Genomic DNA, 22531 nt, shown 5'->3' with positions numbered 1-22531 from the left:
CACAAAGCAGAGGCAGGATACACTTTTGGGACCAGAGGAGACAAGATTGCAGGGCGCTGAGGGAGTCAAGTCACATGCCCTTCCTGCAGCCCGTGGGGAGGGCTCCACCAGGGGGCAGTGCTGGGACATTGCTAGGCCTGGGTGGGCCTGGGCGGAAATGACCTGCACGGGCAGCGGGAGGCGAAGAGGTGCAGGTTTCTGCACACATAGACCTCCCCTGTCTCCCGGCTAGCCTACTTTCTCTGTCCTCACACCAAACTTTTGGTTTTGAAAAGACTCATTTCTGGTCTTACAAAATGTAGCTTTAATAAGACTGGTCAGATATACCAAAATTGGGATAAAATCTTAGCTTAAGTACAGAAATATTTCAGCTGTGAATTGTGTCCGAACCGTCCTTCCCCAAACTGCTACATTGAAGTACTTAACCCTCAGTACCTCAGATTGGGAGAGAATGCCAAGGGTGTGGCTGGACAGCCATGTGCTAATGAAATTAGGTACGAGACTCACAGATCCAATCAACCTCCACAGCAGATGCCAAAAATAGAGAGGTGGTTATGTGAAAAAGATCCACGGAGTGCCCTCTTGTCTGACTGCTTGGACCCCCATGACTTGCATGGGAGGCCAACACGGTTTTTGAGAGTTTTATACCAGCAGAAACATTGACAGCGTGGACTGAAAGGGACAGAGACAGGATGAAATGAAGGACCAATGGCTTCAAAGATGGTTCAGCGACTGGTTCCTCCTTGGTTGTAGAGGGTGGAACTATTGCCCAGGGCTGTGGGGGTGGGGCTCCTGTGACCCTGCGCCTGGAAGGCAGGGCTATGTATCCCCTCCCCTGTGAGCCCTGAGGACAGAGCATCTAGCCAAAGAGGATTATTTTCAAGCCTTAAAATGGAATGGAATTTCCCCCGCTAGCTTCAGACTTGCTTGGGAACCATGATTCTTTATTTTTCCCCTGTAACTTCTCCCTTACAGAATGGGAATGTATATTCTATGCCTGTCCCACCATTCTGTTTTGGAAGCAGATAACTTTTTGTCTGGTTTCCCAGGTTCACACACAGCTAGAGAACAATTTTGCTTCAGGATGACTCATACCCTGAGTCTCATGCATACCCAATTTTATGATATTTAAGATGAGATTTTGGACTTGAGAGTTGATGTTTGAAAGACGTTTGGGGTTGTTGGGATGGCATATTTTCATGGGGGTGAAGGACATGTATTCTGGTGGGGGGGAGTGAAGTATTATGAAGTGAACTGTGTCCTCCGCTCCCAAATTCATACGTTGAAATCCTAACCCCCAGGATCTCAGAATATTACTTTACTTGGAGACAGGGTATTTACAAATGAGGTCATCAGGGTGGGCCCTAATTGAATACAACTGATATCCTTATACAAAGGGGAAACTTGAAGACTGGACTGAACACCAGTTAGAAGCCACTGGCTCTGCCATCACCTATTCGGGAGGGTCACTTAAGATTTTGGGGCCTCAGTTACCTTTGGTGAAAGGAAAGGGTCGGTTTCGATGATTTCCAATCTCTCAGCTGTAAGATTCTGCAATAATGTGAATTTTATCTTGAAGTTGTAGCGAACATAAGCTACCCAAGTAGACGGAGTTGAGCTATTAAAAACCATTATAGAAAAAGGAGGGTGGCTCCAATGCAATCTTTCTTCTTCTTGGGGGATTGTATGGTAACTGATGTGAAATAATCAGGATTGTAGTACTGTACTCCCATGTCCTCAATTCATCCTAACACGCTTCTTTTGGTGAGTAGTTTTCGACTGAACAGCTAACAGAACCAGCAGCTAATGTGACTGAGTAAAGTGGCCAGGTGAGAACGAGGGAAAGTTACTCATCTAAAGCAGATAACTGATACTCAATTCTTTTTTCTTTTCTTTTGTTTTTGAGACATAGTTTCACTCTGTGGCTCAGGAGGATGGAGTGTGGTGGCATGATCTCGGCGCACTGCAACCTCTGCCTCCAGGTTGAAGCGGTTCTCGTGCCTTAGCCTCCCAAGTAGCTGAGATTACAGGTGTGAATGCTGGCTCATTTTTGTAGTTTTAGTAGAGATGGAGTTTCACAAGGTTGGCCAGACTGGTCTTGAACTTCTGGCCTCAAGTGATCCGCCCACCTTAGCCTCCCAAAGTTCTGGGATTGCAGGTGTGAGTCACTGTGCCCAGCCAATGGATAACTGATACTCTATTCTAAACCATTGTCACCAGAAGAGAACAGTGGTCTCTGTGTTTCCAGATCCTAAAATATTTGCTAAGAAGGTAAAAATCTGGCCTTTATGTCAAATCTCCCAATTTTTTTTTTTTTTTTTGAGATGGAGTCTTGCTCTGTTGCCAGGCTGGGGTGCAGTGGTGCGATCTCAGCTCACTGCAACCTCTGCCACCTGGGTTCAAGCAATTCTCCTGCCTCACCGAGTAGCTGGGACTACAGGCACATGCCACCATGCCTGGCTAATTTTTGTATTTTTAGTAGAGACGGGATTTCACCATGTTGGCCAGGATGGTCTTGATCTCTTGATCTCATGATCCACCTGCCTCCGTCTCCCAAAGTGCCGGGATTACAGGCGTGAGCCACAGCGCCCAGCCGAAATCGTCCAATTTTAAAATACTGATTCAAAACCAAAAATTCCACCATGTACGCCTAACAGAACTTGTTAGGTAGAAGTTGGGGGAGGCCATCAGTTTGTGACCCCTCTTGTAAGTGAGGATGATACTTACTTGGCACAAAACATCTGTCTCTGTGGAACTAACTAGATGGTCCTAGGTACATAAAGTTAATTTTCATATCTAAAATGAATTTTTAAAAAGTTAGTCAATCTTATGTTACTTAAGAGAATGGCATAAATCAAACAAATCATTAAAAAAAACCTTAATTTCATTATTCATTTTTAACTCTTCATTCAAAACTGCTAAAAAGCAGTATTCTATTAATGTAGAGTGGATATTTCTCTCTACTGGTTTTCAGGTCATCCTCTCATAGAAGTAGCAGAACTGTGGCCAAATGACTGTCAAATCAATCAATTCAAGTGTAAACAGGTACTTAAATACTTCCTGAAAAACATATATTGGACACATTCATTTAAGTTTAAATATAGCCTTTCTCCCAAGAAGCTGAGAAAGGTTTATACTTTGTTCTCCAAATATTTTTGTCAAGTAACCAAATACTTCTGTATATTAATGGAGAAAGATCGCTATTTCCATTGAACAGGTGGAACATTATTAAAAGATTAGTTACCGGTTCCCAAGCTGTGGCCTGAACAGAATTAAAAATGTTGATACTTTTTCTAATAGAACATTGATTAAAATCAAAAGCTGCCGAGAAAAGAAACCCTCAAATTCCCCTGGACCATTTAACATTGGCTAATACCCTGACACGTACAATCTTAGAGGATCCACACACACAAAAGTCCGATTCAGTAACCACACACAGTAACCACGCACTCACTGTGCTTTATTTGTCTGATTCGATTGAGCTCCTGGCAGGGTGTCTGGCACAAAGCAGGGTTCTCAATGTCTGTGTCACAGAGTCCATTTACTGCGGATGTCTAGAATGCTGTGATTGTGTCAGAGGAAAGAGCCAGGGCTTCCTAAAATCTCCAAACCATCTTGCCTTTGGATGTATTTTCATGCAGGACTCAATCACTACATGTCTATGCTGGCGCTTTTTCCACCTTTCAATTTTTATGTTGTTTTACATACACTTTGGACAGGTTTTGCACAGCTTGGATAAGATTACGTGCCTTGCCAAGATAGAGGCTCTGCCATAAATGGAAACAAATGAGAAATCAAATCACAGATTAAAAGAGTTTTTGCAGCCACGAAATATTATCTTTTACTGCTTGTAGCTCTTTGCCACTTTCAGACCTTCCATATGACAGCCACTGGTGAGTTAAGGTGGCTGGAGCATCGCTCACTGCTTAGATAGAGCTCTAGCAGAATGGCAGCGAGACCTTTCCCAGGTGACTGCACCCACATAGAAAGTGGAGATCTGGGTGACTTTAAAGGAGACTGGTTACATTTAATAATGTATCTATTTAATTTGGGGTCCCTTTAGCTAACTAAGGCAGTATTGTGTTGTTAATGCGGACAAATTTCCCTAATATGTGTTTTTTGTTAACACTACATTTTTCCCTATAAAATTTTATAGACATGCCTCTTTCCTCTTTAGATTTGGATGTTTTACTAGCTAATAAGACCAAGTGACTAGTAAACCTTTCGGGTAACTGTCAGAAGCTCTTAAATTCACATTGTAGTTATAAAAATGGAGCTCTTTACAGGAGATCCTGTGTGAAAGCTAAAAGAAGAGGCTACAGTGGAATTTTCCCTCAGTCTCTGCATAGACTCGTGTCGGCAATAATTCTCTTGTTTTATGTTCCCTCAGACAATACTTACTTCTCTGTGTATCCCAGATATAGTTGTTCAGAACTTCTCCCAGCAGGTACAGGAAGTTCATTAAGATGGTTGTAGACCCAAAGAAGATGATTCTGGCTCCTGGGCCAATGTGTTCCAGGAAAGGGTACACCCACATGCCAGTTACATGATGCACCCAGCACACCCTGCAAAGGAATCGGAAAGGAGACAAGGACAGGAGTCACTCTTATGGCAGGCATCAAAGCTGCTGTGATGCAAATATATACTCCCTCACTCTCATCATGCTTCAGCATTTGCCAGTCTCAAGTTCGCTTCTGATACTCAGCAGCTACTGGAAATTTGGTTGTTGTTTTATTTTACTTTTTATTCTTAAGTAATTATAGACTCACAGAAGAAGCACAACACACTCACCTTCCCCTCATGCTAACATCTTATATAATCCTGAGACAATTAACCAAAATTAAAAAATTAACATTGATATGACAGTACTAAATGATAGGCTTTATTCAGAATTTCCCAGTGTTCCTGTGAATGTCCTTTCTCTGTTCCAGGATCCAATCCAGGACCCCATGTGGTCTTCAGTCTTCACATCTCAGTCTCATACTCTGGCAGTTCCTCAGTCTCTCCTTGTCTTTGATGACATTTGAAGGGCATTTGAAGTTGTTGACTTTATTAACACTGTTCAACAATCTTTTAAATCTCTTCTTTACAGAAAGAGACAATATGGCATTGGGCAACCACAAGAGAATAAGACCTAGGTGAGTGTGTGCCAGATACCTTGCCATATGGCCTTCCAACTAGACACCAACACTCATGCCATATGGTGGCACAACCATGCATACCCTAGCAGGTACCAGCTTCCCACTCCTCTGATCTTCAGATGTGACACTGATTTCATTTTTTTCCTATTTTACTTACTTAATCATTCTCTTTGTGTTCCAGAAATATTTTTGACTCAGTGGGAATAGTAACATCATGAATTGCCACCGCTTTCAAAAGTTTAGTTAGAATATCGGCTCCATTAGCTTGGATCCTGACATGACTGCTTATAGCTGTTTTCCAAACATTCTTGAGTTCATTCCTTTATAAACTGTTGGCAATTATGAAGACTAAATAAAATACAGATAACTCGATTGCATTGGGAATAAAGATGATTTTTCATACTCATGTGTTCTGAGGTCATTTTCCTTATCCATGGCTTCACTCTAAGTAGCTTATCTACACATAAACATTACTGGCAGGGCGCAGTGGCTCATGCCTGTAATCTCAGCACTTTAGGAGGCTGAGGAGGGTGGATCACCTGAGGTCAGGAGTTGAAGACCAGCCTGGCCAATGTGGCGAAATCCTGTCTCTACTAAAAATACAAAAATTAGCCGGGCATGGTGGTGCATGCCTGTAATCCCAGCTACTCGGGAGGCTGAGGCACAAGCATCACTTGACCCTGGGAGGCAGAGGTTGCAGTGAGCTGAGATCACGCCACTACACTCCAGCCTAGGTGACAAAGTGAGACTTGGTCTCAAAAATAATAATAATAATAAACATTACCTACACATGTACCTCATTTTTGGCAGGAAACCTGGGAATCTATACCTGAGAACCTGCATTATCAATGAGGGTGATACCCTCCCTTCTCTTGCAGGTGAAAATTCATTCTGGGGTTGGTGGTAACAATTTTACACTATTTATGTAGAAAGCACAGATACACACACACACACATATATATACACACACAGATGTACATATATGCATAGAGAAACACATCAATAGGTGAACAAATAATCAAATGTGGCATATCCATGCAATGGAATATTACTCAGCCATAAAGAGGAGTAAAATGTTGATACATGCTACAACATGGATGGACCTTGAAAACATTATGCTAAGCAAAATAAGCCAGACACAGGTCACATATTGTATGTGATTCCACTTACATGAGGTACCTAGAATAGGCAATTTCATGGAGACAGAAAGCATAGTATCCATCAGTTACCAGGGGCTCGGGGGAGTGGGGAATAGGGAGTTATTGTTTAATGGGAACAGAGTTTATGCAGGGGATGATGAGAAAATTTTGGGTATAGATACTGGTGATGGTTACACAATGTTGTAAATACATTTAAGGACATTAAATAGTATACTTGCAAATAGCTAAAATGATAAATATTATATTATGTATATTTTAGCACAATAAAAAATGTTCCTGTGGTGGAAATTAGGAAAAAAAATATGTCTACAAAGGTTCCTTGGTAGATGGAAGCAGTAATGAAAGAAAGCTTGAGGAACAATCTTACAGCAAAGAGGCATTCTCTAGGTCTGTCCAGGTCAGCCTGAATCACTGTCCAAATGAAAATATTTGCATCAAAAAAAGAGGCCATATTAGTCCAAAGATTCTGTTAGAAAAGCTGAAGCAGTTGTGAGAATCAGCAGAAATTAAATGGTTAGAACTACCCTGTGGGATTCTGAGAAGTCATATTCTTTGTCTATAAATTAGAAGCAGTTTCATCATTCTGACATTGTCTTAAATAATGTAAGGAAGGTGCTGCGTACCCATCAAGTGGTTTATTAATTTCCATGGAGAGAATATGCAATATTCCCCCAATTTAATACCATTTAGCTGTAGTTGATGTTGCAAATCAACTTATAAAATTTTAATCAGTCTGTGCTACAGGGTGTTTGCGCTGGAGCAGCCTGATGGATCTGGATTAAATGTGAGTCAGGCCATGCCACTGTTCTGCTCAAAACTTGCTTCCTCTCCTACTCAGAGTAAAAGCCAGAGTCCCTAGATGGTTCTTCAAAGACCTACCCAGCACTCTTCTGATTTAATCTCCTGTTATTCTCCCCATCGTTCCCTGCCACTCCAGCCCATTGACTCCTTGGTGTTCCTCGAACACTCTAAGCTCTCTCTGTCTCCGAACTTTTGTATTTTTCCCCTGCCTGGAACAATACTCCTCACCACCCCCACAGCACCTCCCTGGACTCCCTTGTGTCCTTCAGGTTTTCATTCAAATGTCATCTTTCCAGTGATGTCTCCCCTGGCCACTGCATCTAAAAATTGCAACTTCTACCCTCAAAATGTCTGTTCTCGCTCCCTTTATTTTTTCTCCCAGCCATATAATATACTCTACTTATTTTTATTTGTCTGTTTATTATCTGTTCAATGAGCAAAGGAATTTTGTCCAATTATGTTCATTGCTGTATTCTGTGGTTCTTGGAGCAGTATCTGGCAGAGTATGCACTCAATAACTATTTGTTGAATTAATAACCTAATTAAAGAATATAAACAGCAACATCCGTTTATTGAGCCATTACTATAGTGCAGACACTTCGCCAATAACTTACAAATTTTTTTAATCTCAAAAAAATCCCTAAAATCTTTATGCTTTTTGTCACTATATTTAATTTAAGTCAGGAGTAGGGAAACCTTTTCTGTAAGGAACCAGATAGTAAATATTCCCATATGGTCTCAATCACAACTACTCAACTCTGCCATTGTAGTGCAAAAGCAGCCATAGACAATATGTAAACAAGTGAGTGTGGATGTGTTCCAATAAAACTTTATTTATAGACACTGAAATTTGAATTTGATGTATTTTCACATCATGAAATATTCATCTTTTGATTTTTTCAACTATTTAAAAATGTAAGAACCATTCTTAGCTTTTGAGTCATAAAACAAACAAACAAAAATCCAGGTGGTGAGCTGGATTTGGCACATGGGCTGTCATCTGCTGACTACTCGTTTAAGTAGTTCTTTGTATTTCACAAAGCTCCTTCAGCACACTATGTCATCTAGTCTTCTCAGCAATTCTAGATATAGCATGGCATTCTCATTGTACTATTGTATGAATCGGAGCTTATGGGGTATAAATGAGACTATGTCAGAACTGCCAATGCAATGTGAAATTCTCAGGTTTGCAACCTACAAGGCAGAGAAGCAGACAGCTATTCTGAGTGTGGTGCTCATAAACATGATATGTAATCTCCTTTACTTTATACAACCACCCTATTAGGTATGATTATTCTCTTTAAACAGGTAAAGAAACTGAGATCAGACTAAGGAACTTATCATAAAACTGGCAAAGCTAGGAAAGAAGTGCACATCTGATTTCTTTTTTGCTGCATTGACTTGCTTCCCTAAATGAGGCATTCAATATTGTCTCCAAAATGGAATTGAGTGTTTCTTGTTTGGTTTGGTTTGGTTTTCTTAACTTGGTAGGTCATCAAACAATCTCAGATAAAGAAATCCTGTTATTTGGGGTTCACCTGGATCAGTGTGAATGATGCATCCACTTGTCTTAACAAGTTGTTGTTTCACCATTTGTTTCCTTGATTTTTATCAGGGCTCAATTCTCTGCACAAAGATGACTCATGGCCTTGCCCATCTATCTGGAGAGTTCCTAGTTCTTGGCTGACTTTTAATTTCTCTCCTTCTAAGGTCTTCTTGTCTTAGTGCTCAAATAATGTATGCTTATGGTCATGGTACCAATTTTAATTTTAGCCTAAGAAGTCAATAACCATGATATGTGTGCATGCATATATATGCACATATTAGTATAACAAGATTTTTTGACTGTCTATTTTATTAAATGTACCTCCAATTTCATTCACTTTAATGTACCATTTAAAAAATAACATTTATTCATTCCTCCTATCTCAGTGCTTTGCTATTCACAAATGATACAAAGTAAACGGGTTACATGAATGAGTTAAATTACACATGTACCTTGAAACTGTGTACACCTATAATGCATCAATGAAAAAAAGTAAATGAGGCAGAGCTAATTCCTGTCCTCATGGAGTACAATGTAATGAGAAATACAGATAATTAAGAATTACAAGTGTAGTCAGAATTAAGAAAGGGTAAGTGTAGGGGTGCCATGGGTACACAGGGATTAGTCCCCAACTTTTTTTAAACCTCCCACTTGCCTTTAGTCTTTCTTATTTATTTATTTATTTATTATTATTATTATACTTTAAGTTCTAGGGTACATGTGCATAACGTGCAGGTTTGTTACATATGTATACTTGTGCCATGTTGGTGTGCTGCACCCGCCTTTAGTCTTTCTTTCTCTTGTGTATTTAACTTTCTTTCAAATTGGTGTTTTTCATAGCTGATGAATGTGTTCAAATGCCTCTCATTAAAGCACAACCAAAAGTTCCCAAATATTTCACAAGTACTACTCAGGTCTCTCCTCTTCAAAGGCAAACTTCTCCAATAGTGGTCCAGATTCACTGACGCCCTATCTGTACATTGTACTCACTTTCACCCACAGCAGTCTGGTGTCTCTTCTTGCTATTCGACCAAAAGATACTGATCTTCGACATCAGCTTCTCCTGGTTTTCCCCCTACCACGTGGCTGTTCCTCTTCCCTTTGTCAGTGCACCCTTCACTACCCTACCACTAATTTTTGGATTTGCTTAAATCTTGGTTTCCAGACTGTTTTCTCTTATGCATTCTCAGTTGATGAGTTCATTCACGGCTATGGCATCATGTTCACTATCTATACACAGGTATTTTACATACTGATACTCTAACCCAGATCTCTCCTCTATTCTAGGCAGTTTATCAAACTGTTCTTAAGACATCTCATTTTGCTCATCTTAAGCAGACAATACTATCATTCCTTCAGTTTTGTAACTCAAACATCGCAAGTCATCCTTGATACTTCCCTCTCTTTCATAGCATTTAGTTAATCCATTATTATTATTATATTATTTTACAATTTTATAACTTTATTTGATGTATTTGACGATCAGCAGTTAGTTCTCATCCACATTGACTGTCTGTAGATTTTTGAAAGTGGTAACAGGTACATAGGTAATGGAAGTATAGAACTTATCTGGTGAATCTTCATCCTCAGAACATTTTCTAGACAACCACACATGGACACAGTGTGGGACATTCCTTATTCCTTTGGCCCAGACAGTTTTGTTGGGCCTGGTATCAATGCACACATCTGGAGTTCCCATCTCCTTCGTGGCAAATTTCCAGATCTCTTTGAGTGCCCGAGGGGCAGACTTCTTGAAGCCCACTCCATGGACGTGCTTGTGAATGTTGATGGTGTATCATCAATGAGGTCACCACCTTCTTGATGGCAGAATGGCCCTTTTTGTCTCACCACCCTTCTTTGTGAGAGCCATTCTGCCAGGCCCAAGTTGGAAAGGAAGAGCGTGAGTAATTGTCCAATCCATTATCTTGTCTTATCAAGCTTACCCCTTACATCTCTCTAATATGTTGATTTTTTCCCACGTGCATCGCCAGCATCTTAATTTGTGTTAGAAGCATTTCTGTTTGGAGGACTGTGATAGTTCCTAATTTGTCTCTACATCTATTTTTTCCCCCTTCCATGTCATTCTCACTGCTGCCAGAGTGATCTTTCCAAACCAGAATTATGAACACACCATATCCCTGCTTTCAACATGTCAAAGGCCTCCCACTGGTTTTTTGTTAGAGACCCAAAGTTTCAACAAAGTCTAGAGTGCTCTTCATAGAGTGGCTTCTATCTGTCTCTTTGGCCCCATCTCATATCTTGCTCCTGTTCCTCTTTGCATTCCTGTCACACTGGCTTTCATTTGGTTCCTGGATCTTGTCATGTTCCCTCCTGCAATGTGGGTTTTCATATATCCTTCTTTCTGCCTGTACTGTTAGTTAGCCACCCCTTAGGCTAATTAGGTTATATGTATCCTTTCTATATTAGCTCGACTGGTACAATTGATCAATTATCACCTACTCAGGTAAAGTCTCCCCTGATCTATCAGATTAGGACAGATTTTTATAAGTTCTTATAGAACTAGGGCTTAAATTTGAATATCTTTATTTAAATAATATGTTTCTCCCCCTCTACAGTGTAAGTTCTGTGGGGTGAGGCATTGTGTTTATTTTTACCTCTCCTTGGATCCTCAGCACTTATCAGAATGCCTGTCACACACTAGAAGAATGAATGAATGAATAAAGTAGCATTTAAACTGTGATAGAAAGGATAAGAATTCATTGAGTAAAGATAGGAGGGAAGAACTTTCTAGCCAAAAAAAGGGCATGTCTAAAGAACCGAGAACAAGAAGAAGAGAACACTTTTGTTGTGATTAAGGAAGAGAGGGCAGAAGGATCAGGCAGGTGCCAAAACATGGGTTGATTTTTAATCCATGGTAAGAATCGTAGACTCCATCCTAGTGTGCAAATAGAAAGTCTTTGAAGATATGAAATAAATCTGAAATAGCTCAGATTGAACTGAACCAATCGTATCAGAAATGATAGTGGCTAGGAGAGGAACAACAGCACTGGCAATGAAAATTAGCCAAAAGATTTAAGAACACTTAGATCAGTGCCTCTCAAACTGTTGAGTCATGAGTGTGGCATGCTGGAGATTGTCATGAGAACTGGTTGTTAAATCTTTAGGTGGTTTGCAAGCTGGTTGGTTGGTAGCTTGAATTCAACCATGGTGGGAGTATTCACACCAAGGATATGGGCAAATGCTACACATTAGGTATTCCCTCCCTTGCCTCCAGAAGAGCTAACTGGTTGTTAAACATTTGTCAGTAACTCACTGGTTACCAGCATTTTAAAACAGTAACAGATGTCAACAGAAGAGAAAATATTACACGGCCTTGCATATAATGATGATAAGAATTATTTTGTGAAACTTCTATTTCAGTTATGTGTGTTTTAGTTTACAGTAAAAGAAATTTGACAGGCACTGATTTAACAAATAGAATTAAGATAACATGGTGATTGATTAGATTTAGGCAGTGAGGGAACCGAGATGAGTTAAGGATTAATCACAGATTCCTGACTTGATTAGTAGGGTGGAAACAGTTGCCATTTCCTGAGAGAGGGAATGCTATAAGGGAGACTGTTTGAAGGGATGATGAGTTCAGTCTGGACATGCTGAGTTTGAGGTACCTGTAAAATATCCAAGGGGAGATGTTTTGAAGGCAGTCAGTTCTATGGATTTGGACTTTGAAGAAAGGACTTATTTGGCAATACAGGTATCAAGTTCATTGGCAAAATAAAAAAAGATCATGGTTGAAACTATCAGGACAGACTGAGACCCAGGAAGAGTAGAGGGTCTGAAGGAAGTGGGCCCATGAGAGGTCCTTGGAAAAGGTTAAGATTTAAGTGATAAGGTCAAGGAGGATGAGCCTAAAAAGGACATCAAGAAAGATGGGCTAGTCACAGGGAAGCAAAATAGAAAAGTGTGATGTTGTAAAGCCAAGGGACAAGTGGTTCAAAGATAGACAGCATCTATTAGCACAGGGTCTTCATTGAGAATTATTAGAAAAGTGCCTTTCCACCAATAAAGTGGAAGGGAAAACATTTTCAGATTCCAAGTGGTATGTACAACATTCAAATCTACTTTGGATGTTGACTGAGTATAAATGATATATAGTCAGTTTAAAAAATGACATTGTCAAGCTCATACCTCTTTTTGCTACATGGCCAAATTTCATCCTATTCTGTCATGAGTTGGGGTGGTCACTGGAGCCCTTGAGGAGCGCAGTGAGGTCGATATGTCATCCCTTTCTCTTCTAGCTATGCCACCTTTCTATTTTTGAGATTATTTTAAAGAGGATTTAAAAACTTTCTGTATTATTCACATTTAGATAGGGAATTAGGTTGTTTGAGATCTAGGCTATTAGCACCGAAGACACAGACTCATATGGCAATAAAAGCTAATTAGCTAACCACACTGAATGGACATGTGCTAAAGGTTATATGAGCAGCTCTTTGGAGAAGGTATTGTATTACTACCATTTTACAGATGAGGACACTGAGGCCTAGAGAGATTAAGTGGAGAATCTGAGATACACACTTCAGCAGTTTAGTGTTCAGCCTGGATGCCAGGCTCCTGTACTGCTCTGAAGGCTAGATGGTGATGGATGGGGACAGGGCTCTGGAAAGCTTTTCTTTTAATGTTTTGCTCAGAACCAAAAAATGATCTAAGTATAAAATCTCCCTGTAAAGTTTTTCTTTTTCCCACTGACTATAAAAGTAATTCATGCTCATTATAGAAAATGTGTGAGATACAGAAATGTTGCAAGATGCAAGATAAATCACTGTGGGTGAAGTTTTAACGCAAGACTAAGTGTCTTATAAAACGCAGAGCTCAGAATTTTACAACTTCCCCTGAGGAGGGGGAAGAAACGCTGCAGACATAAAGTAATAAACACTTCCTTCAGAGAAGGCACTGACTTACCTCTTAAGAAACAGTTACATCACATGTGCATTTAACCTACCGGAATTTACTGCACAGCTTGGCAGGCAATGAGCATGTGCCCCAGGGTGAGATAAGATATGGGATGTGCATCAGCTTCTCACCCGGTAGGTTTCTGTGAGCCTCTCATGGTACCTCCAACCTGAAGCTCCTGAAGGACTTTTCAAGGACAGGTTTGACTTTTGGCTCAAATGCTGATTTTAGACCTGGCCCTCTCTTGAGAGCTAATGGTCTAATTTTAGAACCATTCTATAGGTCCCTTGGACCATTGCCTGAATATTGATTGCATGGAGACTGCTTCTTGCTCCATTTAAAAAAATCTGAAATTCTGCTGCAGTTTCCTAGAGTTCATGCACTCATTCATTTATTCAATGAATGTTTCTTGAGTCTTCACTCTGTGTCAGGTGGGGTGAGCAGCAGTGGGGATTGCATGGCTGTGAGGGGCTCACGGTGTGTGTGGGGGTCTGCTGAGATTCCTGATGAACAGCCTGTAGGTCTCAGAAATAGGACAAAGGACATCAGCTTAGATGGAAACAGAGCTCAAAATGGTCTCCTCAGTGAAGTGTATGGTAAAGCCAAAAAATTAATGCATCCATTCACAGGTAAATATCAAATAGAAGGAGCCAATCCGAAATGATATTGAAATAATCTCTAACTCAGTTACAAGTATCATTGTAGAAGTCCATTTTTGACATTCAGAGGGTTTAACAGTATTTTTCAAGACAATATTTTAAGGCATAATCATAGTTTAATATTCATCAAAGCTGTCCCAATTCTTTTCAGTGGAGCTAGCCCAAATGTACAGAATCTGGGAGGCATCCACATATGGGGCAGGCTTATGCATTTGTATCCTGTGCAGTTACACAGGGTGTTGTGCTCAGAAGGGGATCACACTTGTTTTAAGGATCTGCTGTCACCATCTTGAAAGTCTTACATCATTTTTGAACAAGAGGCTCCACATTTTTATTTTGCACTGGGCGTCACAAATTTAACTGGTCCTGCCTATGCAGTTATGTCATCTATATTTGGGATCAACTCTGAGCTCATCCACAAATTTGTTAGTTCACCTTGGATACTATCCACTGAGCCTCAGCTTCCCTTTTGGTAAAGTGCTATAAACCATACTGCCTACCCTAGAGATGTGGTCATCAGATAATGTAGTTTTTGGCATAGTCAACTTGTTAGATTAAAAAAAAAAAAGCAAATAGAACAAACAAACAAAAACTTTCCACTGCTTCTCCTTATGCAGAAATATATAATATTTTTCTGTACTTCTTACATGCAAGAATGTTTTCAAGGTTACAAGTCCCTCCGCCCATCCCTGGGGAAAGAGGCAAATTGTGAATGCCTCCCAGAATGAATTCCTGTAATGAGGTAATGTGCTTTCTTCCTGATTCTAAATCACAAATATCAGAGTGATTAATCCATAAAGGAGGCCAATAATCCACTTCAGAACATTTTCCTCCAACACATCTCCTGGCACACGTCGGCAGTGATTTTAAGTGATGTGCTTCCATGCAGTCCCACTTTCTAAAGTCTACCTGGTTTTATGGTGATGTTTCCCTGGAGAGAATTCAATTTGAATTCCCCTTAATAACATTCATGACCTGTTTTGCTTAACTGGAATCATTTGGAGCTACTCAAGGCACATAGATGCCAAACATTAAGTAGACACATTGAACATTGTAGGGAACATGTGTTTTTTCAGAAGGGAGGTGGGGAATGTGGTTAGCAAGGCACTGTGACTGCCCAAGCAATCATCAAAATATGGCAGAACTGCTAGCTCTGGAAGGGGAGGAGGAAGAACATCTGAAATTCCACAACAGAAAAATCATAACTTTCCACATTTTGCAGAAATTATCTTCAGCGACTCTCTCTGGCATCGTTTAAGTCCCTCCTTCCACTAGATGCTTATTTTTAGTACTGCAAAAAATGTTCTGATAACCCAGCCATGATAATGTCTTCCTTGATCTCGCTCCCTCCTTGGACTACCAACCTCTCTCTCTCTCATTGAGAGGTGACAATGCGCTAGCAGCCCTCGCTCACCCTCAGTGGCTCCTTGGCCTGGGTGTCCACTCTGGTGGCGCTTGAGGAGCCCTTCAGCCCACCGCTGCCCTGCCGGAGCCTCTCTCCGGGCGGGCGGAGGCCAGAGCCTGGCTCCCTCTGCTTGCAGGGAGGTGTGGAGGGAGAGGCGCGGGCGGGAACCAGGGCTGCCTGTGCACTTGCGGGCCAGCGCGAGCTCCAGGTGGGCACGCGCTTGGCGGGCCCCGCACTCGGAGCTGCCCGCCGGCCCAGCTGGCCAGGGCAGTGAGGGCCTTAGCACCCAGGCCAGCAGCTGCAGAGGGTGCGCCAGGTCCCCCAGCATTGCAGGCGCCCAAAACCTCGCAGGGCTCCAGCCGCCTCCCCGCCAGACAGGGCTCCGGACCTGCAGCCCGCCATGCCCGAGGCCCCCCACCGCCCCCGCTCCCGCCTGGCCGGAGCCTCCCCGGCCTCCCAGACCACCCCCGGCCGCTCCACAGCGGGGGGCCCATCCACCACCCAAGGGCTGAGGAGTGCCAGGCACGCTGCCCGGAAATGGTGGGCAACTCCCCTTGCAGGCCCTGCCTAGGATCCACTAGGTGAAGCCAGCTGGGCTCCTGAGTAGGGTAGGAATTTGGAGAAATTTTATGTCTAGCTGGAGGATTGTATATGCACCAATCAGCACTCTGTGTCTAGTTAACTGGGGTGGGGACTTAGAGAACTTTTATGTGTAGCTAAAGGTTTGTAAATGCACCAATCAGCACTTTGTGTCTAGCTCAAGGTTTGTAAATGCACCAATCAGTGCTCTGTGGCTAGCTAATCTAGTGGGGACTTGGAGAACTTTCTAGCTAAAGGATTGTAAACGCACCAATCAGCACTCTGTGTCTAGCTAAAGGATTGTAAACTCACCAATCAGCACTCTGTCAAAACAGACCAATCAGCTCTTTGTAAAATGGACCAATCAACTGTCTATAAAATGGACCAATTACCTCTCTGTAAAATAATGGACCAATCAGCAGGATGTGGGTGGGGCCAGATAAGGGAATAAAAGCAGGCTGCGGGAGCCACCTGCCCCAACCCACTCAGGTACCCTTCTGCACAGTGGAAGCTTTGGGGTTTCCCTCTTTGCAATAAATCTTGCTGCTGTTCACGCTTTGGGTCTGCACTATGTTTATGAGCTGTAACACTGACTGCTAAGGTCTGCGGGTTTACTCCTGAAATCAGCAAGACCACGAACCCGCCAGAATGAAGAAACTCTGGACACATCTGAACATCTGAAGGAACAAACTCTGGACACACCATCTTTAAGAACTGTAACACTCACCGCAAGGGTCCACGGCTTCATTCTTGAAGTCAGCGAGACCAAGAACCCACCAACCCCGGATGCAGCATCACCAATCTTTTTTAATAAAGAGCAAAATTCTACATCTTTCTGAACTCCTGCTGTGTGCCAGTGCCTGATGTCAAACTACAGTAAAACTATCTCTGTATCGTTTGTCACATTTGTCCTCTGGGTGCTGCTTCTACCACTGTGAAATGTTTCTTACACATTTTTTTCAGTCAACAAATATGTATTGGTGCCTAGAAGGTGTCAGATCTGTGAATACAAAAGTCTGTAAAGAAGATGTGGTCCCTGCCCTTGCGACAGAGCTCCCAGTGTATGGCAACACAGACATTAGATGACACCGCAGTATTACACGCTCACTTGTGCAAGGGAGGGCTGGTGGTGTCAAGTTTTTTTCCCAGTTGTGTTGCAGTGTTCCTTTTTAAAGTTTATTTCAATGTTTATCAGAATGAAACCATCAAAAGTTCTAAAATTTTATATTAAAAAAGTAGAAACTCCTTGCCCCACCAACTGCCCTTTAGTTTCCTCTTCATGCCCTGTTCTGCTCCAAGAGGAAGCCACATTCAACTCTTTCAGTGGTTTCTTCTAGATTTCATTTCATGTCAAATTTTTTTTTTTTTTTTTTTTTTTTTTTTATACAGAGTCTTGCACGTGTCACCCAGGCTGGACGACAAGTGACCTCGCCTCACTGCAAACTTCGCCTCCCAGGTTCAAGCGATTCTCTGCCTCAGCCTCCTGAGTAGCTGGGATTACAGGTCCACACCACCACATCTGGCTAATTTTTGTATTTTTAGTAGAGACAGGGTTTCACCATGTTGGCCAGGCTGGTCTTGAACTCCTGGCCTCAAGTGATCCACCCGCCTTGGCCTCCCAAAGTGCTGGGATTACAAGTGTGAGCCACTGTGCCTGGCCTAATTCATTTTTTTTAAAATTGAAGTATGATTTATATACAAAAAGGTATACATAACGTACACATGTTGATGAGTTTGCAGGTGAGTATAAGTCCATTGAAACCATCACCATAAACAGTGCCATAAACATAACCATCACCTGTAAAAACCTTTCTCTCTCCGTTTTTTTGGTGATACAAACATTTAACATAAGATCTACTCGCTAAGTTTTAAGTATACACTAGAATATTGTTAATTATGGCTTTTATGCTGTATAGTAGATCTCAAGGACTTACCTTGTATAATTGAAATGTACCCTTTTACCAACACCTCCTTGAGTCCCTTCCCAGCCCCAGGTAACCACCGTTCTACTCTCTGCTTCTATGTCTTTGGCTATTTTATATTCTTGATATGGGATCATGTAGTCTGGTTTATTTCACTTAGAATAATGTCATTTCAGCTGAATCCACATTTTAGCAAATGGAAGGATTTATTCCTTTTTAAGGGCTGAATAATATTCCATTCTATGTATATACACCTTTTATTTATCACTCATCTCTCATTGGACATTTAGGTTGTTTCCATGTCTTTACCACAGTGAATAATGCTGCAAAAACATGGGAATGCTGATGCCTCTTCGAGACCCTGATTGCAACTCTTTTGGATATATACCTAGAATCCTGGATCATATGGTAGTTCTGTTTTCTACTTTTGAGGATCCTCCATACTGTTTTCCATAGTGGCTGCACCAATTAACATTCCCATCAACAGTGTACAAGGGTTTCTTTTTGTCCACATCCTTGCATACACTCATCCTTTTTTTTTTTTAATAGCCATTTTAACTTGTGTGAGGTGATATCTTATTGTAGCTTTAATTTGCATTTCCCTAATGATTAGTGAAGGTGAGCACCTTTTTGTATATTTGCTGGCCATATACATGTGTCTTTTTTGAAGAAATGTCATTTCAAGTCGTTTGACCATTTTTTATCAGGTTATTTTTGTTTTTTTGCTATTGCATTGGATGATTTCCTTAGAAATTTTAGATATTAATTCTTTATAAGATATAATTTACAAATACTTTCTCCCATGCCAGGGGTTGCCTGTTCACTTTGTTGATTGTTTTGCTATGCAGAAGCTTTTTAATTTGATGCAGTCTCATTTGTCTATTATTGCTTTTGTTGCTTGTTTTTTGGCATATAATCGTTCATAATAATTCCTTAAAATCTTTTCATTTTATTGCTTCAGTTGTAATGTTTCCTCTTTCATGTCTGATTTTATTTATTTGAGTCTTCTCTTTTTAAAAAGGTAATCTAGCTAGGGGCTTGTTGATATTGTTTATCTTTTCAAAAAAATCAACCCTTAGCTTAGTTGTTATCTTCTTTTAACAATTATTATTATTTTTCATTTCAATCGTTTTTGAGGAGTAGGTGGTATTTAATTACATGGATAAGTTTTTTTGTGGTGATTTCTAAGATTTTGTTGTATCGATCACCCGATCAGTGTGCATTGTACTCAATGTGTAGTTTTTTATTCCTCACTCCCCTAATACTCTCCCTGGCGTCCCCAAAGTCCACTGTATCATTCTTATGCCTTTGTGTCCTCATAGCTTAGCTCCCACTTACAAGTGAGAACATATGATGTTTGGTTTTCCATTCCTGCATTACTTCACTTAGAATAATGGTCTACCATTCCATCTAAGTTGCTGTGAATGCCATTATTTCATTCCTTTTTCTGGCTGAGTAGTATTCCATGGGGTATATATACCAAATTTTCTTTATCCACTTGTTGATTGATGGCATTTAGGCTGGTTTCATATTTTTGCAGTTGTGAATTGTGCTGCTATAAACATGCACGTGCAAGTGTCTTTTTCATACAATGACTTCTTTTCCTCTGGGTAGATACCCAGGAGTGGGATTGCTGGATCAAATGGTAGACCTACTTTTAGTTCTTTAAAGAATCTCCACAAGGTTTTCCATAGTGGTTGTACTAGTTTACATTCCCATCAGCAGTGTAAAGGTGTTCGTTTTTCACCACATCCATGCCAACATCTATTATTTTTTATTTTTTGATTATGGCCATTCTTGCATGAGTAAGGTGGTATCACATTTGGTTTTGATTTTCATTTCCCTGATCATTAGTGATGTTGAGCATTTTTTCATATGTTTGTTGGTCATTTGTATATCTTAATTTGAGCATTGTCTATCTATGTCCTTAGCCCAGGTTTTAATGGGATTGTTTTTTTTCTTGCTGATTTCTTTGAGTTTCTTGTAGATTCTGTATATTAGTCCTTTGTCAGATGTATAGATTCTGAAGATTTTCTCCCACTCTGTTGGCTGTCTGTTTACTCTGCTGATTGTTTCTTTTGCTGTACAGAAGCTTTTCAGTTTAAGTTCCGTCTATTTATCTTTGTTTTTGTTGCATTTGCTTTTGGGTTCTTGGTGATGAAGTCTTTGCCTAAGCCAATATCTAGAAGGATTTTTTTTTTTTTTGATGTTTTCTTCTAAAATTTTTATGGTTTCAGGTCTTGGATTTAAGTCTTTGATCCATCTTGAGTTGATTTCTGTATAAGTTGAGAGATGAGGATCCAGTTTCATTCTTCTACATGTAGCTTGCCAATTATCCCAGCACCATTTGTTGAATAGGGTGCTCTTTCCCCCCTTTGTGTTTTTGTTTACTTTATTGAAGATCAGTGGCTGTAAGTATTTGGCTTTATTTCTAGGATCTCCATTCTGTTCCATTGGTCCATGTGCCTATTTTTATACCAGTACCATGTTGTTTTGGTGACTATGGCCTTACAGTATAGTTTGAAGTCTGGTAATGTGATGCCTCCAGATTTGTTCTTTATGTTTAGTCTTGCGTTTTTTAGTTTCATATGAATTTTAGGATTGTATTTTCTAAATCTGTGAATAACGATGGTGGTATTTTGATGAAAATTGCATTTGTAGATTGTAGATTGCTTTTGGCAGTATGGTCATTTTCACAATACTGATTCTACCTATCCATGAGCATGGGATGTGTTTCCATTTGTTTTTGTAGTCTATAATTTCTTTCAGCAGTGTTTTGGAGTTTTCCTTGTAGATGTCTTTCACCTCCTTGGTTAGTTGTATTTCCAAGTATTTTATTTTATTTTTTTGCAGCTATTGTAAAAGGGGTTGAGTTCTTGATTTGATTCTCAGCTTGGTCACTGTTGGTGTATAACAAAGCTACTGATTTGTGTAGATTGATTTTGTATCCTGAAACTTTGCTGAATTCATTTATTAGTTCTAGGAGCTTTCTGGAGGAGTCTTTAGGGTTTTCTAGGTATACGATCATATCATCAGCAAACAGTGACAGTTTGACTTCCTCTATACCAATTTGGATGCCCTTTGTTTCTTTCTCTTGTCTGATTTCTCTGGCTAGGACTTCCAGTATTATGTTGACTAGAAGTAGTGAGAGTGGGCATCGTTGTCTTGTTCCAGTTCTCGGAGGGAATGCTTTCAACTTTTTCCTGTTTGGTATTATATTGGCTGTGGGTTTGTTGTAGATGGCTTTATTACATTAAGGTATGTCCCTTCAATGCCGACTTTGCTGAGGGTTTTAATCACAAAGCAATGCTGGATTTTGTCCAATGCTTTTTCTTCATCTATTGAGATGATCATGTGATTTTTGTTTTTAATTCTGTTTATGTGGGGTATCACATTTATTGATGTGTGTACGTTAAACCATCTCGGCATCCCTGGTATAAAACCCACTTGATCATGGTGTATTATCTTTTTCATATGCCGTTGGATTTGGTAGGCTAGTATTTTATTGAGGATTTTTGCTTCTATGTTCATCAGGGATATTGGTCTGTGGTTTTCCTTTTTTGTTGTTATGTTCGTTCCTGGTTTTGGTACTAGGGTGATACTGGCTTCATAGAATGACTTAGGGAGGACTCCATCTTTCTCTACTTTTTTGAATAGCATCAATAGGAATGGTATCAATTATTCTTTGCATGTCTGATAGAATTCAGCTGTGAATCCACCTGGTCCTGGACTTTTTTTTGGTTGGCAATTTAAAAATTACCATTTCAGTCTCACTGCTTATTACTGGTCTGTTCAGCATTTCTATTTCTTCCTGGTTTAATCTAGGAGGGTTGTATATTTCCAGAAATTTATCCATCTCCTCTAGGTTTTCTAATTTGTGTGCATAACAGTATTCATAGTGGCCTTGAATGAACTCTTGTATTTCTGTGGTATCAGTTGTAATATCTCCCGTTTCTTTTCTAATTGAGCTTATTTGGATCTTCCCTATTCTTTTCTTGGTTAATCTCGCTAATGGTATATCAACTTTATTTATCTTTTCAAAGAACCAGCTTTTTGTTTCATTCATCTTTTGTATTTTTTTGTTGTTGTTGTTTGTTTGTTTCAATCTCATTTAGTTCAGCTCTGACCTTGGTTACTTCTTTTCTTGTGCCGGGTTTGGGTTTGGTTTGTTCTTCTTTCTCTAGTTCCTTGAGGTGTGGTCTTAGATTGTCTCTTTGTGCTCATTCAGAGTTTTTGATGTAGGCATTTAATACTATGAACTTTCCTCTTAGCACTGCTTTTGCTGTATCCCCTTTTACTGTCAGAGATTAACAGCAGATTTCTCAGCAGAAACTTTACAAGCTAGAAGGGATTGGTGTTATATCTTAGCCTCCTTAAACAAAACAATTATCAGCCAAAAATTTT

General features: G+C 40.3%; 1 protein-coding gene across 11 annotated transcripts in view; it reads right to left on the bottom strand.

The window, feature by feature from the left end:
• Window positions 1–22531, bottom strand: part of AIG1 (androgen induced 1) — a 276425-nt gene that overhangs the window by 2418 nt on the left and 251476 nt on the right. For 6 of the 11 annotated variants that reach the window (XM_077998529.1, XM_077998535.1, XM_077998533.1 and 3 more), the window contains 2 exons: window positions 4402–4565; window positions 2728–2796 (listed from right to left, as the gene is read on the bottom strand). In XM_077998529.1, coding sequence (XP_077854655.1) covers window positions 2756–2796; window positions 4402–4565 — 205 coding nt within the window. In that variant the 3' untranslated portion in view covers window positions 2728–2755. 11 annotated transcript variants of the gene reach the window in all.

Source organism: Macaca mulatta, chromosome 4, assembly GCF_049350105.2.
Source record: "Macaca mulatta isolate MMU2019108-1 chromosome 4, T2T-MMU8v2.0, whole genome shotgun sequence".
Taxonomy (NCBI): domain Eukaryota; kingdom Metazoa; phylum Chordata; class Mammalia; order Primates; family Cercopithecidae; genus Macaca; species Macaca mulatta.
Note: the sequence above shows the minus strand (reverse complement) of the source record. Positions and strands in the feature narration are given on the sequence as shown.